The sequence below is a fragment of the Olea europaea genome, chromosome 7 (assembly GCF_002742605.1).
Source record: "Olea europaea var. sylvestris chromosome 7, O_europaea_v1, whole genome shotgun sequence".
NCBI classification, from domain to species: Eukaryota; Viridiplantae; Streptophyta; class Magnoliopsida; order Lamiales; family Oleaceae; genus Olea; species Olea europaea.
Window position 1 is genome coordinate 7,006,720 of NC_036243.1, and position 24,380 is coordinate 7,031,099.

At 35.2% G+C, this 24,380-nt stretch overlaps 3 protein-coding genes across 3 annotated transcripts; 1 reads left to right on the forward strand and 2 right to left on the reverse strand.

The window, feature by feature from the left end:
* Nucleotides 1–169: 169 nt before the first annotated feature.
* LOC111396824 (flowering locus K homology domain-like) lies at nt 170–11,573 on the reverse strand. Its single transcript, XM_023023356.1, has 3 exons — nt 11,420–11,573; nt 9,234–9,762; nt 170–7,293 (listed from the first exon to the last, which is right to left on the reverse strand). Coding segments are annotated over exons 1-3 (831 nt in total). The 5' UTR covers nt 11,422–11,573; the 3' UTR covers nt 170–6,993.
* On the reverse strand, nt 3,390–4,031 carry LOC111397830. Its single transcript, XM_023024806.1, has one exon. It carries the CDS (start codon nt 4,029–4,031, stop codon nt 3,390–3,392), a length of 642 nt encoding a protein of 213 aa, XP_022880574.1.
* A 1,030-nt stretch (nt 11,574–12,603) lies between the features above and the next one.
* Nucleotides 12,604–13,743, forward strand: LOC111397831 (protein RESTRICTED TEV MOVEMENT 2-like). The gene is made up of 2 exons (XM_023024807.1): nt 12,604–12,870; nt 12,998–13,743. Exons 1-2 carry the CDS (start codon nt 12,729–12,731, stop codon nt 13,741–13,743), a joined length of 888 nt encoding a protein of 295 aa, XP_022880575.1. The 5' UTR covers nt 12,604–12,728.
* Nucleotides 13,744–24,380: the final 10,637 nt, after the last annotated feature.

Genomic DNA, 24,380 nt, shown 5'->3' on the forward strand with positions numbered 1-24,380 from the left:
CTTAAAATGGTAAATAATTATATTATAACAAACTAGGAATCACGGACATGGATGGGGTAACAAAGATATAAAACTACACAACACCGACACACCTCCACGTCATTTTCGAAAAAACAGTAGAAAACTAAGGAATCATATAATATTTTTATTTTGTAATATACCATCAATTTTTTTTTTTTTATCGAGATAGAAAAACTTAATACACGAGTTGAACATATTTACAGTAATAGAGAAAAGAAAAAAGAAAACTATAAATTGGTTTGTAGCTTTAAATTGGATTACTCAAGATGTGATAAAAACAATTAGTTGATGGAAGAGTGCACAGATATCAGAGGAATTTTAAATCTTTGGTAATCACTATTTACCACATCCTTTTCTAACATATTTAGGGTTTGTTTGAGCCCCATTTCTGGGAGAATAGCTTTTGAAATAAAGATTTTTTGAAGAATGTGTGTTAAACATGAGGAAAATTTTATTGAGAAAATGTATGGTTGAAATTTGAGGAAAATTAAGTTTTAATGAATGGGAATAAAACAGAGGCTTAATTCTTCTTCCACTTTTTCATCCTCAATAGAACCTAGAAGGTTATCATATTAAAATGTAACTCATGTTTTTCTAATGAAAGTTACGTTGTAACACCCGTGTCCTTCATGGTTCCCAGCGTGTCCAAGATTGGCAAAATAGCAGAATTATTATAAGTTTATACTCCATGCTAAGTTAATAAGATGCATTATGTAAATTGCTCATAATGACTTGGGCAGCTAGTATTCGGCAAAATAAGTTTTAAGCATTTCAGTCTATAGTTTAGATCCAATATATGTCCAAGGCCTGTTGTTCCAGCTCGGGTCTTTGCAAGTCATACCAAGAACACCCTACCTCGTGTGACCATTTCTACTTGAATAGCCTGGACTTGTGTAATAATCATCTAACAGTTCCATACAGTACCAACATATTTTTTATTTTTTTTTTGGAATGGTAATCAAGTATTTTATTAATCAAACCATAATACACAGGAAGTGTATTATTAGTACAAATCCGTAAGAAATGACATAAAATTGGGCAACCCATCTATATGACTAGTAGCCACCGCATTAAACCAAGTGTACAATGTGAAATAAAACAATTCTCTAAGTTGCTCTGTTGTTCTTGTTTGATCGTCAAAGTATCGACAGTTCCTTTCTCTCCACACACACCAAACTATGCAGCCCGGAATAAGCTCCCATGCAAGTCTGCTATCCTTGTCGCGAAATTTTCTCCTCCATGCCTTTAACACGTCTTCCATACGCCTTGGCAACGCCCAATCTATGTGTTGCGATGCGAAAATTTCATTCCATAGTAAACTAGCAACATCATAATGGAGGAACAAGTGATCGATCGTCTCCCCATTCCTCTGACACATAAAGCACCACTCTGTAATACAAAAACCCCTAGTCCATAGGTTATCTGCCGTCAGCACCTGTCCTCTGACCACTATCCATAGTAAAAATGCTACTCGTGGTGGCAACTTACTCTTCCACACCGCCTTCCAAGGGAAAGAGCTGGTCTCAGGTCCCAATAAAGATTTAAAGAAAATGCCGACTGAAAACATGCCATCCTGTGCCAACCTCCACCTGTTGCAATCACCATCTCCTGCCCTAATTTATACCTCATATAAAGATGTCAAAAACAGCGCGTAGTCGTCTAACTCCCAATCCTGCAAACCTCGTGCAAAAGCAATGTTCCAGATGATATTCCCATTATAAATATCTAGAACATCATTCACCATGGCAGACGGCTACAATGCAATACGATACAAGGAAAGAAATTTCAATCTTAGTGGTTGATCTCCACACCAACAATCATCCCAAAAATTGATAGTATTACCATTCCCTACTACAAACGTCAATTTATCTCGAAAATCACTCCACTCTCGCCGGATATACCGCCACAGACTCACCCCATAAGAGCTTCGACTCTTGACTAAACACCATCCCCCCTCCATAACACCATATTTTGCTCCTGTAATTTCTCTCCAAAAACTCCCCCTCTCCGTTCCAAATCTCCACAACCACTTACCCAACAAAGCTTTATTAAACAATACGAGACTCCTCAATTCGAGACCACCCAACCTCATGGGAGAACATACGATACCCCAATTAACCAAGTGTAATTTCCTCTCCTGCCCTAATCCTCCCCAAAGAAAATACCTTTGGATCCTCTCCAATCTTTTTGCCACTGCAATAGGAATAGGAAACAACAACATGAAGTAAGTAGGGAGGTTCGACAATGTGGACCTTATGAGAGTAAGACAACCTCCCTTTGAGAGGTACATACGCTTCTACCCCGCAAGCCTTCTCTCCACCCTTTCAATAATACTATTCCAGATATGTGTGCTTTTAAATCGAGCGTCTAAAGGCAGCCCAAGATATGTCATAGGCAGTCGCGCAACCCTGCATCCTAGTATAGCAGCCAACTCCACCATGTTATTATCCACCTCTCCTACTGTGATAGCTTCAGATTTCCCCAAATTAATTTTCAATCCAGATACAGCTTCAAAGCACAAGAGCAAACGTCGCAAATTCCTGATTTGCTCTACCTCTGCATCACAGAAAATCAGTGTGTCGTCTGCGAAAAACAAATGAGTTACCTGTAACTGCTCAACCATAAAGCCCCTTAGTAAACTCTCCCCCAAGCCCCTTAGTAAACTCTCCCCCACAGCCTTCTCAAGCATCTTACTGAAAGCCTCCACTACAATGACAAACAGCAACGGGGATAAAGGATCCCCTTATCTCAAACCTCTGCTACTACGAAAAAAACCCTCCGGAATGCCATTCACCAAAACTGAAAAAGAAACTGTGGAGATGCAAAATTGAATCCACTTACACCACTAATCCCCAAAGCCACATCGCCTGAGCATATACAAGAGAAATCTCCAATTTACGTAATCATAAGCTTTCTGAATGTCAAGCTTACATAGCAGTCCAAGAACACCCAGGCGCAATCTTAAGTCAATGCATTCGTTTGCTATAAGTACTGAATCCAAAATCTGGCGTCCTTTAATGAAAGCATTCTGAAACTTGGACACCACTTTTTCCAGCACCTCCTTCAATCTATTTGTCAAAATCTTCGCAATAATCTTGTAGATACCGCTCACAAGGCTAATAGGACGAAAGTCTTTAATATCCGTCACTCCCATTTTTTTGGAATCATCACAATAAATGTAGCATTGGCACTTCTCAAGAACCTTCCACATTGAAGAAATAAGTAAGGACTTCGACAATGTCCGATCGAGCCACTTCCCAACAAGTCTTATAAAACGAGAATGAAAATCCGTCCGATCCTAGCGCCTTATCATCATTCATGCTGAACACCACCTCCCTAATTTCATCCTCCCCAAAAGGCCTCTCTAACTAGCTGGCTTCCTCCTCAGATATAGAAGAAAACTCAAGCCCTTCCAATTCTGGCCTCCAGTCAAACTGCTCCTGATACAGGTTCTGATATAAGCTTACCATTTGGGTCCCGATCTCATGTAGATCCTCAAAGGTAACGCCTTCTACCTTCAACATATTAATAGAATTGTTGCGCCTATTGAAGTTCGCAACCCTATGGAAAAAGCGGGTGCATTTGTGCCCCTCTTTCAACCACTTGATCCTAGATTTCTGACGCCAAGTAATCTCCTCCATCTCCACCAACCTCTCCAATTCTTCCCTTAATTCTCCTCGTGTCACCCTCTCTTCCCCTGTCAGTCCTCTACTTTCCTCCCTCCTATCCAGCTCCTCAATGACCGATAAGCATTGAGTTTTGCAATGGTTAACATCTCCCACCAATTCCTCATTCCACCTCTTTAGATCTATTTTCAACGCTTTCAATTTGCAATCCAACACATAACTGGGAGATCCCCTGAAGTCATAAGACATCCACCAAGTCCGTACTCGTTCCCCAAAACCATCTACCTTAAGCCACATCTTTTCAAACCTAAAAGGTTTTTTTCTAGCACGCCTCACATTCCCAGATAACGATATAGGGAAATGATCAGAATACAATCTCTCCATTCTCCTCTGAATGACCTCTGGATACTTAGCCTCCCATGCTCCACATACCAAAAACCAATCTATTCGGGATAGGATAGGTTGATCCCGACGAGAAGACCAAGTAAAGTCTCCCCCCAATCATAGGCAGATCCACCAGCGCGTTCTCCCTGATAAAATCTGAAAAGTCCTCCATAGCCCTTGTTAATCTCCCCCTACTAGACCTCTCAGTAGTAAAACGAATTAATAAAATCTCCCCCGATACACGTTGGAAGGTTCCACCAAGCCATCATACCAGCCAATTAAACCCACAATCCACTTCTATGCTCATCTACATTAGGCCCATTAACTCCTACGAACATCCACCGGAAGCTATCCTCGATATTTCTAAATGAGATCGATAGAAAAAACAGACATTCGCTAACCTCCTCCATATCAAAGACTCTGGTGTCCCACATTATCAGTATACCTCTCGAGGCCCCCGAGGACCCTGCAAACTGATACCCCACATGCTGTCCCCCCATAGGCTACTCACAAAATCCCTTGACACATCCTCCACCTTTGTTTCTTGTGAACATACAAGGTCGGCCCTCCATTTCCTCAATAGATTTCGAACTCCTAACATTTTCCCTAGTTCATTAAGCCCACGTACGTTCCAACTAATTATTTTTAGAATCATCTTAAAACTTCATCATCCCTCCCCATCACGCCTCTACTCGACTCGCCGCCCTTAATATCATAGTTAATTGAGCATTCAAGCCGCCTAAACTCACGAACGCTCTTACTTCTCGTCTTACCTCCTGGCGTCCCCATCCCTTGTCCCTTGCTAGCCTCCAAATCCTCAAACAATTGTAAGAGCCTATCTTCATACCCATTACAGGACACTCCTACCATCTTGCTAAAATCCAGAATTCTTTGAAGAACCCAATTAGAAGGTGGTGGTCTGACGTGAAGTGCACTAACTTTCGTTATCTCATCAGCATAAATAGGATCGTAGTAGTGTCCCTCCTCTTTCTCCACCTGTTCAGCAACATTATCTGTGTTTCCTTTCTCAGCGCCACCCATTCACACCACCAACGCATTATCATTCTCTAGACCCCATTCATTCGAAGACTTAGCGCTTCGCCTGCTATAGGTGTTCACTCCCTTAGTGGCCGGGCATGTTTTCCCATGCTGGTCTTCAAGTGCCGACCCTGAGTGTTCACCCAGTTCAAGTCCAACTTCTTGCACATCATCATGCATCGATCCTTTTACAAGTGGAATCGTGTCTAATGACCCCACGATCGTAGAACAAATAACTCTGTTCGCTTCCAAAACTTCTGAGGTAATATTCATAATGCCCTGCTCTCCTCCTTCCGTCCGAGGTTCCATCCCTTGATATGCCTCGATCCTTAGTTCCACTCCACCCCTTTTCGATCCTTCTATCTCCTCTCGATTCTCATCTCTAGAAGAAATGTCCACATCAGACACCGTCTGGGACTCGCTACAGGGCTTATCCAACACCTGCTGATCTTTAGCCGGAACCCCTATCGGCACTGGCTCCTTAACATCCAAATTAACTGACTCCTCCAATCTCACCCCACACTAATGACAATAGCTTGACCTAGACCCCACTATAGACCCACTTTCCACAACCTTTATCAATCCATCCAATTTTCCTTTCAACGCCTGTATGCGAGCCATTATTTCGACATGAGGGTCATTTCTCCCATTGCCCACCCGTTCCTTCTGCAACAGTACCATCTGATCAGTACTTTGCGAAGCCCGTGCATTTGCCGTGACTTCCGCATAAGTCATCCCTCGTCGGCTTCTTTCGTCATATGTTTGACGTACCACCTTGTCCCTGGCCACAAAGGAAGCAATGACTACTTGGAACATGCATGAAACCGATTCCCATCCCTCTCCATTTGCACCTACCGGCACCATTACAACCCCCCTTTGCCGCCTCTCCCCATACTGTGCTACCATGAGAAACCTGTCATGACTGTTTACACAACAGTGCGCCAAGACAGCACAGGAAGATTCATTAAACTTGGCAACGAATTCCTCCATCTTACTAGCCCTCCTTAACTTTTCCACCATGTTCACCATCCACATGACTTTCTAAATTTAAAAAGAAAAAACAATCGTGTTCTAAGAAATTTCTGTTTTTGCTTTTGGATAAAACACTTCATAAATAAGGAATTTCAAACCATGCACAAGTGGAATTATGTGAATGGTCTATATGGACTTGGGTCCAAGCTCTTACATTAGGAGTCTCTTCACATGTCCAACCCTTTCGGAGTGTCTCCATGTTTGATACCCACAAGAGTGTCCTTACTTCCTACGTTACAAAGCTAAAAATAAGTGCAATACTTGATCTAGTTGAAGGTGTTTGTTTCTCACCTCCTTTTCATGTAGCAATATATTAGATAAACAAGAAATCACATTTTATTACAGAACGACTCATGATGTATCCAAGACCCTTCTCTGTGAGCTTGCCAAGCCACAAAAAATTGATCGAACAAAAATTCATATTGATAGCAATTAGCACGTCATTTATTTTCAGTAGAGTGAATTTACTTATTTTTGTGTCAAATCATGAAGAAATGTTTATTCCTTAACTTTCAGACTTTCTAGTAAAAGTCCTTTTGAAAGTATACAAGAATATAATGTCTCCCTCAAACTATAACTCAATAATATAATGCAGCTTCAATTATACATTTTTTTGTTTAGAAATAAAGTAGACATCAGACATTCAAAGAGAAGGATACTCTATTTCAAATGAAGTTGAATATTTGAACACAAAAACTTGATTCTGACTCATTCAATTAGCCAGAAGAAGTCAATTTCAGGAAAGGATAAGACTGTGATCAGGTAAGCTAGGCTCCCTAATCAAATAATTGGAAACTAAAAGACTCGAGCAAATTCTAGTCAAGGGCTGCCTGAGTTGTTAAGAGATAAAAGGTACCATAATGCTAAGCCAGAGAAGCAATGTAGATGCAATTCAATTCCCTGATAGTAGTACAGCATATAGAAAAGCAGAGGTAAAACCTGGTCCAAGAACTCTAACAATACAATTAGACTCTTCCTGAATGGATTTGACCGTCGTGCCTTGCCTTCCAATCAAACTTCCTGCTTGTGCAGCCGGTACAAGTAGCCTTGTTGATACCTTGTTCCCTACACCTGCTGGAGCATGAGAAGAATCATTTTCCAGCCCATTCAGAACCTGTTTGTGGACCCTAAGTAGACCATCTACTGCAGATGGAAGTGAAACATCAGGGTCTTCCTTGGCAGATACCATAACCTATCCGGGTGGGGAGAGAGAAAGCAACATTGCCAATGTTATGAACTCCTCCATCGTAAATATTGGATTTAAATAAACAAGAAAAGAGACCCCTTTGTAAGAGTGATCAGAAAAACCTAAATAGTTCTAAGATGAATAATAATGTTGAGCTTAGATCAGTAAGAAAAACAAAAAAGCATGATTACATTACGACCCTGTTAGGCGCCCTTTAAAACTCATCAATTTAATTTAAATTTTTCTCTCTCCTATTTTCCATCACACAATCTTCAATAAAATAATATTTCACGCAAATCGAAAACTTTTCATTCTTTTACAACCATCCATTTTTCAAAGAAACCCTATTCCCCCCATTATAAATCCAAATAATGGGGGCCAAACGGGGGCTACATGTACAAATTTGTCTCGTCAAGAAATGTAAAGGAAAGAGAAAAAAGTGCATCTAACAAGTGAGATTGAAGGATTGGATGGGTATTTCAGTTAAAACATACTGAGTTGGGAAGGGGAATGGAGATAATTTCATGTGTCTTAACATTTATCATTTAAAAGAAATCACAATAGTGGAAGGTGAAACTTTTACATGCATGAGGTACAAAAAATTAGAAAAGTTAAAATAAACAATAAGAACATACAAATTCATAAGCAATTGGCCTGAAAATAGAGACCATCACGCAATACATTCAAAAGCAAGGAAAGAAAAGTGAAAGAAATACACAAACATGTAATCTGCACAAAACGCTAAAAGGCATTGAGATGAATTTGACACAAAATAATTGTATAGCATATCAATAGTTACATCAGGGCAGGTGACATATAGATGTTTTAAGATAATTGATAAATTTTGTTTTTATGAACACTCTTGTCCTTTGTAAGCCCTCGTGAGGCAGCTTCACCAATATATTTACATAACAAAAACACTAAATCATGGCACCATATAACATTTTTTTTTTTTTTTGGGGATAGGTGGCACCATATAACCTTATAAATATGCACATGTGGGGAATGTCACCAAGGTTGTTGAATCCCATGGTAATACAAGTAGTTAAACAGCCCATATTGCCAAAGCAAAGGTTATATCTGACGTATGCTCATGAAAACATTCAAAGAAAGTAGGACTTTCCTTCTATTCACTTGACAAAGAAGCGATTTGTGCCACAAGTATCAGTGGCATGGAAAGCTCCCAAGCCGTATCACAGATAGATACACCTAGCCTCTCTACATCTTGGTAGAAAATAAGCAAAACACAGATGTTGAATGAATGGTGCTAGTATGGTAAAACTGATTGGGGAATTGATAAGCAAATGTGCCAAAAATACATTAGGAAATAAATGCAAAGGCATAAATCTGTCTTTTAAAATTAGAAAGCATGGAGCAAAGCATTTCACATTTCATGAACCAGTGCTTAAGCACTATAATTACTATAGACCATAAATGTTGCATTGCTTATAACTTTTTCAAGCACTCTTGCAAACTCATATATCAAAAATATAAATGGTAAACAAATACTATATAACAGAAATATAAACATGGTATACAACTGTTTACTGTATTTCCAAATACGTGTATTCACACAGTTCAATCTATGGCTATTAAACAGTGTTCCGCAGCTGATTTATTACGCATACCAACTCCAACAGGAAAGATGTATTTATGCCAATAAAATAATATCCTCATAATCCTATTAAAAGAACATGAACTGGAGAAGCAGAAGGTCAGAAGTATGAGCTTATAAAATTTCTTAGCCAGCTCAAAAATTAATTTGAACTTGTAAAACTAATGATAACCAGCGAGAACCTATGACACATGTTGCAACAATCGAAACATCCAAATTAAACAGAGAATATAGACTGAAAAAACAATGAGCACTAATCAATTCTGTAATATCCGCCAGCCCACAAAAATCCAAAGTAAGATGTTAAGTCACAGAATAAAATTTCACTTACAGCTCTTTCTCTCGTCCCTGGAGGACCATCAAGAACCTTAATCCGAGCTTTTGTCTCTTCACATGTTTTTTTAATATACTCCCCCTTACGTCCAATTATACTACCAACCTTTTGTACAGGCACCAAAATCCTGAAAACACTCTCTCCAGGCCACCCAGGCCATTTCTCACCCTCTGCAGCAACTGAATCATCTCCGAGATCTAGTTTATCATCAGGATGTGAATTCTCTGGTATTCCATCTTCGAATTCATGTTCATATACATCCACATCTTCAAGTTCTATTTCTTGTTCTTGTTCTTGTCCTTCCCCTTGCCCTTGCCCTTGCCCTTGCCCTTGCCCTTGCCCTTGTCCTTGTCCTTGCTCATTATGCTCTTGCTCTTCATTATGCTCTGGCTCTTGCTCTTGCTCTTGCTCTTGCTCTTGCTCTTGCTCTTGCTCTTCATTATGCTCTTGCTTTTGCTCTTGCTCTTGCTCTTCATTATGCTCTTGCTCAATAAAACTCTGATCAAGTTCAGCCATGAGCTCTGTCCTGAAAAAAAGAAGTGCAAAGGTGAATTAATTCTGCTCAACAGCTGAGTGGAAATTAACTATTCACAAAGTAATACATTACCAGTTCATACAGAAACAATTAAAATGTGATATAAAGAGGTCCAATTTTTGTGCTAGAAGGAAACACAACAGTAACCACTATATGAGGCCATCTACGCGAGATAAGCAGGCCATATGAATGGTAATATCTCTTCATTAATTCTAAGGGAACTTTCAAAAGATATGAAACCAAGAAAGAGAGATAAAAACACAGAAAGTTTGCTTTAAATTGATGGGCTGAGAAGTTTTTCCCTCTAAACAGTATACTATTAACATGACACAAGTAAAACCAGGAAATCCATTGGATGCGATCAACCTGTCAGATAATCAGCTGCAAATATTCGGACTATACATACGTGTGGACATCAAAGTGCACAAAATCAAACCTACCCAAGCACAAGCTTGTGCAGAGACAGAGAGAGAGAGAAAGAGAGAGATCCCATTGATTTTACATTGAAGCCGCAAACTAAGGAAATAATGCAATATAAAATATCAGCAGGGCTTTATCATTTTCATTAATAAAAGGAATATGTGAAAGAATGTTATCATATCTCTAGCATATAATTTTGTCATACATTTACGTTAAAAGCATGGGGAAATAACTGTAAATGTACTTGTTTCAATATACTTCATATTCTCCAAAATGTACTATGAATTTTTATAAAATAAAAGGGAAAGACAAAGTAAATAAAAAAATTATGACAGCTGCAACTAAAATATATCTATTTCCATCAAAATCAGCACATTTTGCTATAAGATAAAATTTTTAGCTGATCTTATAAAGGGCACACAAAGAAAGCAGTATATCCATTGCAGTGGGCATGCCAGGCTTTTAATATATATAACTTGTAATAAAATATTTTAATATAACCTTAAACAGAGAAATACAAAGCATAATTTTGCACATGATAGTAGTGCATGTTCAAGGTACCCATCCTCTTGCAGAGCTATTACATCAAGAGAGTTGAAAGAATGGCACAATTTCCTGAATGAAGAGAATCATCGACAGAGAAAACAGTTTCCAAGCTATGAAGTTCTTTATTTGTTCTTGTCCTTTATCTTCATTTCATGTGAATTTTTTTTTTTTTTTTAATTACATATATTGATGTCTTCTAAGTTCCAATTTATTCACAATGCAAAAATGCCTAAAACCAATATAAAAGAAATTACTAAAGCTTTCCAACTATGAGATATTTAATTTTCACGGATTTTCCTCAATTTTCTGACAATTGAAAATAAAACCTTCAAAAAAAATAATAGAACGTAAAATCGTACTAGAAGACTGAAGGCAAATGAAGCTAGAGAGTTAGTTTCTCGTAGAACAAGAGGAAATAATGAGTTTCAATGGACAAAAGTCCAAAAATATTCAGACCTAAAAAACCAATTAGAAAAAGAAAATAAGACAATTTTCAATCAAACCCATTAAACAAAAAGCGTAATCAACTTAATAAGCAAGAAGATACACCATAACGATCACAGATACACAATTAAGTAAATAGCACTTCACGCGAAAACCCATTAGTAAATTGAAGATATAGAGCCTAACAACCACATAAAAATAAGAAGCAAATAGCAGTGTGAGAGATTCGTGTACTTACATTAATGGGCAAAGAATGAATCAGAGGGAGAAAGCACCGCAAGTTTATAAGAGAGTGAGAGGCAGAGTACTATTTTTGATTATCTCCAAATAGGTTTTACGTGATTTTGAAATTATTGTACGTGAAAGATGAGACAGCGCCCCAATCGCGAATAAATTGTTTTCAGTTGTTATTATTTGTTAAAAAATACTCGCTTGCACCAATTGTTACTTGTCAGAGATCTTTATCCACGTGAGAAAAATAAAATAAAATATATGTAGTCCAATTTAATTAAAAAATAATATTCGTTCTATTTGTAAGCGTTTTAAGTCCATCCTCGTTTCTATCAATATATGAATATATGATAAACATGTAATAAAGACGATGTTAATGCATTACTTTGAACAATTTTGCTATTTGTACATCCACCGGCCCCCTCTGTTGTGAAGGGGTGTTAACCCCAAATGTACAAATAGTATAGTTATATTTCGAAATATGACTTGCTACATTTTTATCTATTATAATAAAATTTATTGTTAACGATAATGAGAGAAATGAATAATTGAATATTCGAAACAAAAATTCACTTAGCCCTTTTTTGAGTCCCATTTTGGAGGAAAGAATGAATTTTTGAATAATATATCGATGGGAAATATGTGGTTAAAAAATAAGAAAAAAATTTGAATTTACGCATGATATTATTTTATTGAAAAATGTGTAGTTGCTATGATATTAAAACACCGTTGAAAAACTCAAACAAGGGCTTAAAGTTATGTAGCCATAAGTGCTTCTAACTCGATAGCTATAATATTTATTTATTGATCTTGTGTTCATTTTTCTGTGGCCAATCTTGTAACTAGGGACGGATTTGGCCGGATAATCTTGGCGCCAATTTAATTTTCCCTTCAAAAAATTTTATATATTAGCTCAACTAAAATATTTTTAGAACAATCGTGACTCCATCCCCGTCGTGTAACGAAATACTGTAGTCCCCACCACAAGGAAAGTTGTTCCTGGCCACCAAATGAGGGAAAAATGGTGGAGCAGCCAACTTAAAAGTATATGGAACAAGAAAAGAACAACTGTGCTTTATCGCTTTATCTTCACAACAAGGATCAAACGCTCCATTGAAGCAATGAAATTGGAATAAATTCACAAACTAATTTCCAAGTTTCAAAGAAACATACATGAATACGAGGCGGTGATCAACATAATATCTGTGCATAATATGGAAAAATGTTGAATCTTACGAATTAATAGCTGAAATAAGAGATTCAATTAATCAAGATTAAGAACAAGAGTAACGAATACTATTGGTGGCTGCAATAAAATGGCGACGAGGCCTGTAGGAACAGGTGGTGCTACTCCTCATCATTCCCGGTTTCATTACCGATCAGAATATGAAATCTTTCAGCCGATGTCGGAATGGCAACAAAATGAGGAATCTGATATTCTGATTCTTTATCTCCCCGGTACAATGATGATCGTGATTTTCGCTTTTTCTTTCCTAATTCCTATCTACTTTCATTATTTAACGTCATATACCACCATTAGAATATGTCACATTTTGTAGTTAAATTTTTTTTCTGATTCCCCCAGGTTTCATGAAGGAGCAGCTTAAGGCTGAAACTGACCGGAATATTGTCAGGGTTATTGGAGAACGCCTAGTTGCTGGTAACAAGTGGAACCGCTTCCGAGAGGAATTTCAGATTCAAGAAAACTGTGAAACGAAATCAATTCATGCAAAGTTTCAAGGAGGAATTCTCACCATTACACTGCCAAGAAAGACTGGTGGTACTATTGGAGACAAAGACAAAAAGAGAGACTTCCAACAACCTGTCCTCCAATCAAAGACAGGAAGTGATTCGAAGCCTCAACAAGAACACGATAATAGTCCTGACAAGAAAAGTTTAGAAACCTTGACCCCTCAGAAGTCACAATTTAAGGAAGAAAACGACAGAAAGAAAAATGATGAAGCAAAAGCAAAGACTGCTATATCAGAAAAACCGCTTGAGAAGATTGTCGAGCAGGAACGGAGGAGCACAGAAAAAAGTGAATTACCAACCGATGCTGAAATTGTCACCAAAATGATTGTTGAGAAGGAAAATACAAAGAAAGATAAAGCAATTGAGGACAAAGAGTCGAAAGGAAAACAAAGAACCAATCCATCTATCATTGATAGTGCTATCCTTACACTCGAAAAGTATAAGAAAGCAGTGAAAGGGTTTGCTGAGTGCAAGGAAAAGAGACGACTTTTGGTGAATATGGGTGCGACCGTGCTAGTTATTATGGCACTTGGTGTTCTTGTCTCCTACGCCATTAAATCTGGGAAAACTGAACACTAAATTCTCTACAATGTCAATGTATTTGTATAAGTACTTCTAATAAGTCCTTTGTTCAAATATGTAGAAAGACTTCCACAGCAAAAACAAATGTAGAATAGAAATGTTTTCAAATAAACAGTTGAATTTTATAAGAATCTATCTCCCTTCTTTCAAAAAAAGCACAAAATTTATCGCTGGGGTAATCTTGTAGAGTTCTGATACATCATTCCCAACCAATAAGAAGCTGTCGAGGCTTGTTCTTCGTGTATTCCAGTTTGAATCTGGGCCATTCAATGTGTTACATTACAGAAAACTATTTCATGTCAAATTTTCAAGCACTACAAGGTAGAAGATTATAATTGCTCCATTCGTCACTGTTCACTGCTAACAATTCATAAAAAGGGATACGATTTGCTATATGCATTTAACAATAAATGGAGAATCCAATTCCTCAAGAATTCAGCCTCATGAATCGATAACAAGAACTCTAAAAGCCTGCTTCTGTAATTAATTAACAGTTTTGCTGACCTACAAATAAAAGGAGATTCAAGCACTACAAGGTAGAAGATTATAATTGCTCCATTCGTCACTGTTCACCGCTGACAATTCATAAAAAAGGGATACGATTTGCTATATGCAGTTAACAATAAATGGAGAATCCAATTTCTCGAGAATTTCAGCCTCATGAATCGATAACAAGAACTCTAAAAGCCTGCTTCTGTAATTAATTAACAGTTTTGCTGACCTACGAATAAAAGGAGATTTAGAGGATGAGAGCTGAGGTGAGTATAGTTTTATCTCAGTTTTTTTATTTGGCCAAATTTCCCCGGTAAGTTGATTGATCAATTATTTTATTTTGAAAGAGATTCATCAAGGTCCGTTTGATTTCAAGAATAGAATTTGGGTGAAAAGAAAACGAATTTCAGGAAATTGAATTATTTAGAACTTGTTTTATTGGAAACTGTCAATTAAATGTGTTTGATTGGTAAATTTTTCACCTGAAAAATATTGAAATATTAGATCTTTTAATGTTTGTTTGGCTTTATTTTCATGAAAATTGTCAATTGAAGTGATAAAATTTTCTTCAATTGCAGAGGAAAAAAAACTTGTAAAATAAAAAACCACCAAACTCATGGGAGAACCAATGAGTGCAAAGAAAAGAGACGACTTTTGGTGAGTATGGGTGCGACCGTGCTAGTTATTATGGCACTTGGTGTTCTTGTCTCCTACGCCATTAAATCTGGGAAAATTGAACACTGAATTCTCTACAATGTCAATGTATCTGTATAAGTACTTCTAATAAGTCCTTTGTTCAAATATGTAGAAAGACTTCCACAGCAAAAAGAAATGTAGAATAGAAATGTTTTCAAATAAACAGTTGAATATTATAAGAATCTATCTCCCTTCTCAAATTTTCAAGCACTACAAGGTAGAAGATTATAATTGCTCCATTCGTCACTGTTCACCGCTGACAATTCATAAAAAAGGGATACGATTTGCTATATGCAGTTAACAATAAATGGAGAATCCAATTTCTCGAGAATTTCAGCCTCATGAATCGATAACAAGAACTCTAAAAGCCTGCTTCTGTAATTAATTAACAGTTTTGCTGACCTACGAATAAAAGGAGATTTAGAGGATGAGAGCTGAGGTGAGTATAGTTTTATCTCAGTTTTTTTATTTGGCCAAATTTCCCCGGTAAGTTGATTGATCAAAATTTTTTATTTTAAATTTGAGGTCTATTTACAGGTGGTAAACAAATTTTATATAATTTCAGTATTCTTTACAATCTTGCATTTTATCACTCTAATCTCTTTAGCAATATAATTATACAATTATCTCTTTCTTGTATGGTTAACAATATATATTATGACATATGCAGCATTTCATATTTGTTTAACATTTGAATATAACTGTTGTGTTTTAAGTCTTTACAATCAATGATACAATATGATGTTCATAAATTTGAAGGTACTTTATGTAAATTATGGAGGCACAGAGAACCGCTTTCAACGTAATTCTCCTCGTATTCATTGAAGTTGTTTCGATTAATGATGAGTACAATATATGCTCTCTCTTTTTTATAATATGTCAAATATATTTGCGTGACTGCATCTTTTATTCAATGTGAATCATATTTCCTTACTTCAATTTTATTATACTTTAATTGTTAAATATTTGTTAGCGTTCTTACAGTACAGCCATGAGGATCCTCTATTTTTCCAATTGTGTGTTACGATGAAAAACACTTTTCAAATTTCTTTTTTTTTTTTTCGAACATGTACCAATTATTTTTTCCTAGCTCCAATATTCATTCCTCATCTCAAAGTTGTGGGATTGAATATTGCTTTCAGTTGATTCATTATAAATTAGGTTTTACCTATGAAATAAATATATCCTCGCTGTAAAAGAATTACGAAATTGTGTATTGTTGTGTATTATGTACTTCAGTTGTAATTATATTAGATGTAATTATTTAACTTTCTGATTTTGAAAAGGAATAATTGCAGTTGCGCCCTTGAACCTTTCAAAGAAATGCAAATTTTCCTCTAACATTTCATTTGTTACAATAGTTACCTCAAATCTTTCAAAATGTTGCAGCGAAAGCTTTACTAGATGGATTCTATCAATTTTTCCATCGGTTGATCCAAAAATTATGTTTTACTATACTTTTAATAATTCTAACGAGGGTAAAATGATAATTTCATACTTACAGAATTAAAATAATTAAAACAAAACAAAACAAAAAAACTAAACGTTCATCTTCCCAAATCCTCCCCCACTCCACGCCACCCTCCCAGCACCAAACCAACCCACAACTCCATCACCAACTACGCCTCCATTAAAGGGAGCTAAAAACTAACCCCCCCCCCCCCGAGGAAAACCCCCAAATTTAGACCGAAAAAATGGGGCACTATTATTTTCATCCACATTTTTTATATATGCATCCTACTCTATATACATCCCTATTAAAATTTTAAAATTTTAAAAAATTACTATTTTTATCCACATGAAATTTCAATATTGTTCGTATTAAATTCATTCATTAAACATCATAGATTCATACAAATTTTATATATTCATTCTACTATAAATACATTCCTAATAAAATTTTGAAAATCATTATCAACATTTAATTTGGTTTTTAGTTTCTTACTTTTATTTTCTATATTTTCATGTCGGTATTTTAATATTTAGTTATAAAGGTTGGAAATACCCTGTTTGATTATCATTTTTATTAAAATATATTTTTCTCTCTTTTCTTTTTAACCACGCATTCTTTATTAAAATAATATTACACGTAAAAAAAAAATTTCCTTATTTTTCATCAATACATTCTCAATCAATCTACTATCCTAAAATTCATTTTTTCCCATTAAATGGATGTCAAATACCTTCCAAATCTCTTTTGTTATTATTATTTTTTTTAATTTATAGGATTCTCTCAAAAGTATACTGTTCACACGACCAAACAAATCCCCCATCGAATCATATATTAATTTTTTTTTTTTGCTTATAAACTCATAATTTTGGCTGTTTGTGTTTCAGTGGGTAATTTTAAGTTTTTTTTCTTTTATAATGGAAAAATATTTGAACAAGTATTAAAACTTATTTTGAAATTTTTCGTATATTTTCATCTATCAAATCAATACTTGAAAAAATGCATAAAAAATAATATTCCATTTTTCATATCATGAAAAAAATTATAATTCTAATAATGTGTTGATTTTATTTATTTATTTTATTTTTATTTTTATTGAAGAGGATATTTTAGGATTGGGGTTTGATGATTTTAGTTAAAGATAATGTTTCATGAATATTAGAATTTTAGTTAAATACAAACTCTAAAAGAATATAAAAAGTATTTATGAAAATAAACATTGGTGGATGAATTTAGAACAATATGTTTTTATTTAATTTTATATATGTCTAGATATAAGATCATAAATGTAATATAATTATCTTTTTAAAAGTGGATGTATGTATAAAACCTGTCAAAATGTAAAAAGAGTACCCATAATGTTTTCAAGGCTCGAAGAAAATAGATATGGTGTGTGCAAACTGCAACCTCTTGCTCCTCTAATGGAAGGGCCAGATTCCAACATGCAGAATCAAGAAGGAAGCACTTGTTAACACCTTCGTAAAACAAGAAGATAAGAAACAAATCGACCCAAAACCGAACCAAAGGCTTGATTTGCAGTCATCGCCATCAATTGATTCTAATCCCAAATCAACCACAAAATTATAAGTTCAAAAGTCCGTCATTGTATTTTGATCAATTCTGGTTTTCAATCTCTTTAGAGGGGAATGCGATAGCAATCGAAGCTCTCGATGTGGGGAGATTATAAGGCGACCTCGGGGACAAAGTAGATGCAGGAGATGGAATGGATATTTTCGATGAAGAAGGGGCTATTTCAAGAGAGAGTTGAGGAACGTTACTCCTGTTTCTTCACAATAATAGCGGATTTGGGAGAATCTTGAGGCCGATTTGGTTCAACTTCAAGTCTCATGTTGATGAGATGGCGGTGTAGATTCTATGGTTTGGATCTAATTTTGAGCTTAGATCTTGAGATTTTCAGTTGTTTTCTTGGTAGAAGAAATGTGACGACTTTAGGCGGCGGTGGTCGATAGTAGGGATGGCAAAAAAATCGTTCAACCCGATACCTGTGGGCCCACCTCGAATGGGATGGGGGTAATACCCACCTAATTGGATACATTGAATGGGTACGGGCGCAAGGGTCATTATCCTGAAACTGGTATGTGACAGGTACAAGAAACATAGTCCCAGTCCCATTACCCGCTCCATTTAATATTAATTTCAAATTTAAGTTTTTTATCAAACAAAAATAATAGATTTATCATTTTTTTAAAGAGAACATAATTTGTTTTTAATAAATTGGTAAAAAAGTAATACTATTTATTAGTTAAGGACATAAAAAATAAAAATAAAAAATAAATGAGACGATAAATGGGGCAGGAGACTTGCCTCGTCTTGCCCTGATCCTAATGATGGCAAAAAAATTCATGCCTAGCTCGAATGGGTTGGTGGGACAGGGCAGACACAGGGCCCTCACCCCATCCCGTGAAGAAAAAAATAAAAAATAGTTTTATTTCTAGACAATTCACCCATTAAAAACCCATTTTAAATCTGTATTTTATTATCTAATAATAACATAATTCGAAACTTTGAAAATGTAAAAAAAAAATGAGAAGTTAAAAAAATTAAACGGGGCAACAAACGAGACAAAAAATGTCCCGATCCCACCCCGCCCCGAACCCACCCCATTACCATTCTTACTTGTTCCCGCCCCGTCCCGCTTTAATTGGGTATAGGTATGGGGTAAGATAACAAAAATACTCGACAGGATGAGAGTGGGAATGACCAACTCGTCCCATACTCGCTTTGTTGTCATCTCTAGTTGACAATTGTTGGCGATGGCTGGATTTTTTTGTTTGATTTTTGGGGTTGGAGAGTGGGGATAGGGTGTTTGGGGAAGCTTTCAATTTTTTTCATTAATTAATTTTTTGTATTTAACTATTAATATTCTTTTACAAAGTCACCATTTTACCCTTATTAAAATTGTTAAAAATGTGGTCAAAGTTAATTTTTGAGTCAATTGACTAAAAAAATATATGGAATTCATTTATTTGGACTTCAACTGCAATATTTTAAAAGATTTGGGATGACAGTTGCAACAAATGAATGGTTAAGGAAAATCTACAACTTTTTGAAAGGTTTGAGGGCACGACGCAATCATCCCTTTCAAAATTGTATGAAACTTGTATGTTTTGAGCACTTACATTGGATGAGATGTTAGTATGGTTCGACCTCTTCAACTTATTTCATTGATGAAATGCATAACAATTTTTAGCTCATGTTTGATGGTTATTATCTGGGAAAATAATGCTTTAAATAAAAAAAATTTGGAGAACTTGTAGTTAAAAAGTATAAAAAAAAATTTTAAGTTTATGTGCAAAACATCTTATTCTGTAAATGTATGGTTAAAAATGAATACGTGAAAATACAAAAGGAGGAAATTACATGGATGCAGGTATTTCAACTTCATGGTGCAAAAATTGGGTGTAAAGATTTTTTAATTGGAATTTGGGTATTGTATTAATAATTAAATATTACACACCCTACCTAATTTCATACTAACCCTAAATCATTTTTTTTCCCTCTATTCATCTTTGTGCCATTGCTCCCCACCCTTGTGACCACCTTAAATCGACCAACGACGACCATTGTGCGGGGCAACAGGTTCTCTCTCTCTCTCTCTCTCTCTCTCTCTCTCTCTCTCTCTCTCTCTCTCTCTCTCTCTCTCCATGTGTGGTGTGATGCGATCTGTTTTTATGGCTCGATCTCTCTCTTTTGTTTTATTCTACATATGTCTCTCCGTTGCGATCTGATGGTGGTGATATCTGTGGTGTTGTTGGCGGCGACGGGAGTGGTGGTGGTGGCAAGTTTGATGTTTTTTTGTTGGGTGGTGGTTATGGTGTAGTGTGATGATATTTGTGTTGTTGGCGACGACGGAAATGGAAATGGTGGCGGGTTTGGGATTTTTTTGTTGGGTTGTGATTCTGGTGTGGTGTGGTGATATCAATGTTGTTGGCGATGACAGGAATGGTAGTGGATTTGGTGGCGGTGATGGGGGTGGAGGTGGAGGTGGTGGTGGTGGTAGGTTTGGGGTTTTTTTGTTAGGTGGTGGTTGTAGTGTGGTTTGGTGATATTTATGTTGTTGGTGGTGGCGGGGATGAAAGTGGTAGCCAGTTCGAGATTTTCTTTGTTGGGTGGTGGTTGTGGTGATGTCTGTGTTGTTGGTGACGATAGGGTTGGTGGTGGATTTGGTGATAGCGACGATGGGAAGGTGGTAGCGGTGACTGTAGCGGTGGTGCCAGTGGTACGTGACCCACTATTTGGTGAATGTGACTAATTATTTGATTTTTTGTGACTAACTATTAAACTGTGATCTTAAAATTCCATAATTTGTAACCAACAAATTTGAAAATATGTTATTGATGGATAAACTGTGACCTATAATTTTTTTTATTTGTGACTAATAAAATAAATTGTGACTTATAAAATTTTTGATATGCGACCCAGAAATAATTTGTGACCTATAAAATTTTTAATTTGTGACCTCAAAATAATATGTGACCAATTAATTTGATAATACGTGACAATTAAATAAGTTGTGACTTATAATTATATATATGTGACCATTAATTATATAATTGTGACCTTATTATATTTAATTAATAACTACATTTGATTATTTAGTTAATGCCTGAATTTTGCATTTTGAAACTTGAAACCTGAAAATTGAATCCTAACTTTTAAATTTTTCCCATACAAAAAAAGGGTTTTGAAAAAAAGACTGCCATGAAGCCCGATATCGACTACAACTTGAGACTTGTTTATATTACCTGTGAATTATGAAATGGAGAGATTGATTAACAAGTTTGATAAACCGTATTTTGGAATGTTAGGCTATCTCGAATGCTGCATCAAAATTTGAGTAAATTTTGCATCATTTTGTTCCAAATTAAATGTCATCTCCAACTCATTACACCAAATGAACAATGTTTAATCATTTTCTATATTTTTTTAAATTATTAACAATTTATTTATTTTACAACTACATAAATTATTAAATAATAATTGATTTAAATTAGCAAAATATAAAATTGATAAAAAATTTAAAAAATAGTACTAATTTTCAAAATTCGTCTATTCATCGACAAATGATCAATTAATGCATTTCGAAGTGCAATGTGAACCTACTTATCTTTGATTTTGCATTTACTTTAAATAATCGTGTTTGTTACTTTCGCAAAATTTTTGAGTGTTCTTATTTTAATTAATCCTTAGCTATTATTGATTACATTATTAAAATTTGTTACAAATGATGATGATAATAATAATTATTATTATTATAATAAATAATAATAATAATAATTATTATTATTATTTATTATATTAAGAAATGTATAACAAAAATGGACATAAATAGTGCTGGACAAAGCTTTCGAATCAAATTGATCGAACCGAATCGAATTGAGCAGTTCTTCTTAAGTTAAATACTAGAACAGGTATTTGAATCTAGAACCAAAGGTTCGGTTCTCAATTCTAAATCAAGAATCGAAAAATCGAATCTCCCTAATTTTTTAATTAGTTTATTTTAAATAAACCAAATTATTTTATTTTTTTAAATAAATTTACTAACTGATTAATTTAACTTCAACCCAAAAATAAGATTTTCATATTTCTAATTTTTAGTTCAAAGCCAACTTAATCAAACTTACCTAAGTTTTATACAAATCTGTTACTCTACCGTAGTGCCATTTATATCGTTCCGGAGAAATTGAGCTCGACAATGCCTCTTTTAATTATTTTGAACTCGTTATCTTCCTATTCTCGTGATTTCAATAATCAAATCTATAAAAAAACTCGACAAAGAGAGACATAAAAAATACATAAGATTGGACTATATTATGTTGTAATACTAAGATTGAACATATCACTAGTTGAATTTATGTAACTTTGTAAATGTTAAAAAATTTAATTATAATACGGAACCTGAGAATTGAATAGAACCGAATCCGAACGATTCCATAATTAAATTTGAACCCAAATATTCTACTTACTAAATACCCGAAAATCTCAAGTCCGGCTCGATTCTCACTAAAACTGAGCTGAATTGAACCAGACCATATCCAGCCCTAGTTTGTATCCTCAATCAATTTTTTTGTTAACAAAGTGAAAATGAAGGACAAAGTTGTTGATAAGTATATTTTATATACTTATTCGTGACTCTAAAATAGTGATATTTAATAGTCTTTTGGCGAAATATAATCCTAAATTGTTGTTTTTATGTTTAATAGGTGAATTTCTACGAATAAAAAGGAATGAAAGGAAAGAAGCAAAAACGGGTGGAAATAGCAAAATCCCAAGTACGTGGATTAAATTGGCCATTGGATACAATTTTTGGGAATCAAAGTCTAACTACAAAAATTGGACTGATTTGCATCGCTTCGAAAATTGAGTACTGGGATAAAAATAATTGATTAAATGGCCTTCAATTGGACTGGCCTTGAATTCAAATTTAATACTATGTTAGACTCCAAATTGGACTAGAAAAAAAGGGCTTCATGCGGCTGATTTCACATATATATAATGACATTCTGGCAGAAAGAAGGGAGAGCAGCCTGGGGGAAATAAAGACTTATACATTGTCGGCCGCTGAATTTATAGAGATCAACAAATTACAAGAGGCGGCAGCTGGAGGGATTCACATACATAGAGCTGTTGGTTGGTATATATATATATATATATCTGTGCACACAATTTGAGGCCAAAAATAGCCAATAATATACAATTGACACGCATATTTGGAGCTGCCCAGGGATTGAGAAAACGAGAAGCGTTGCGGCTGGCTTATTATCTATTTATACAATTACATTGGCAGCAACTTCGGAGGGCCAATTTAATATATTGATACGCACAGAAACCAAAGCCAGGTGAAGGAGGTGGCTGCTTTGGCATTCAATTCATAATACACGCACAAGAAACGGGCTGTCCACTGCTGGAATTAATATGCATACATGCAGACAAAAATCTGGAAAAAGAGGCAGAATATACACGCACAACGAGAGCTGACATTGAAGGAAAAAAATCACACAGAAAAAGACCGGCTCATAACTGGAATCAATCACGTTTTGTCGATTTCACGGTGATATCTTTTCAATTTCATTTGTTTAATTCTAATATCATGTTTGGCTAATTTCTTTTCACGTATTGGATGATGACAAAATTGTTTAATTTTTAGTTTTAATTCGAGACCTATGTTTTTATGTTAATTATTGCGTTGTGATTTCAATAATATGCACAATTAGATTGTTCTAATGTTTGCGCACCATTAGGATAATAAGTTGCATTTTCGTAATGTTGGAAAACTCACAATAAGTATAACACTATTATTAGGACACATGGACAATAAATATTAGGAATAATATTTGTGGCTTGTGCGATCTTACATGATAATCCTAAATGTTAATGCATGTTTGTCATATGAATTCGGACTAGGAATAGGATCGTATCGTGGTAATCATAGGTTTATTATATCTTGAGAAATAATAATAAATAAATAAATAACGGAATTATCGATCGTCGCAATTGCATAAATTGAGATAATTATTATTGGTTGAGAATTAGAACTAAGAATTGATTAATGGCGTCGGAAATCCAATACGTTTACACATTTGAATTTTTAAACCAAATTTAATTATTTTCACAAGTTTTAGTTATAAAAATTATTTAGCTATTCTCTCGATCGTTTGTTAGTTACAAATACGAATTAAATATATCAAATATACTAAAATTGATCCTTATTCCCTGTGGGACGATAACTCTCTCATCACGATTAATACAGCGAACCCGTACGCTTGTGGGAATTTGACGAACAGTTGTACTTACCCATTATGATCCAAAATTGTGCAAAGCAAATAGTATTGATGCAAAATTTGGAGCATGTTGGAGTGACTTTGCACCAAAATTGGTGCAAAAATGGTGTTTTGGAGAACACATTGGAGATGATAGGAGATTTAGAAAATATAAAGTTTGTTTTGTGAATATTATAAAAATAACACAAATCTTT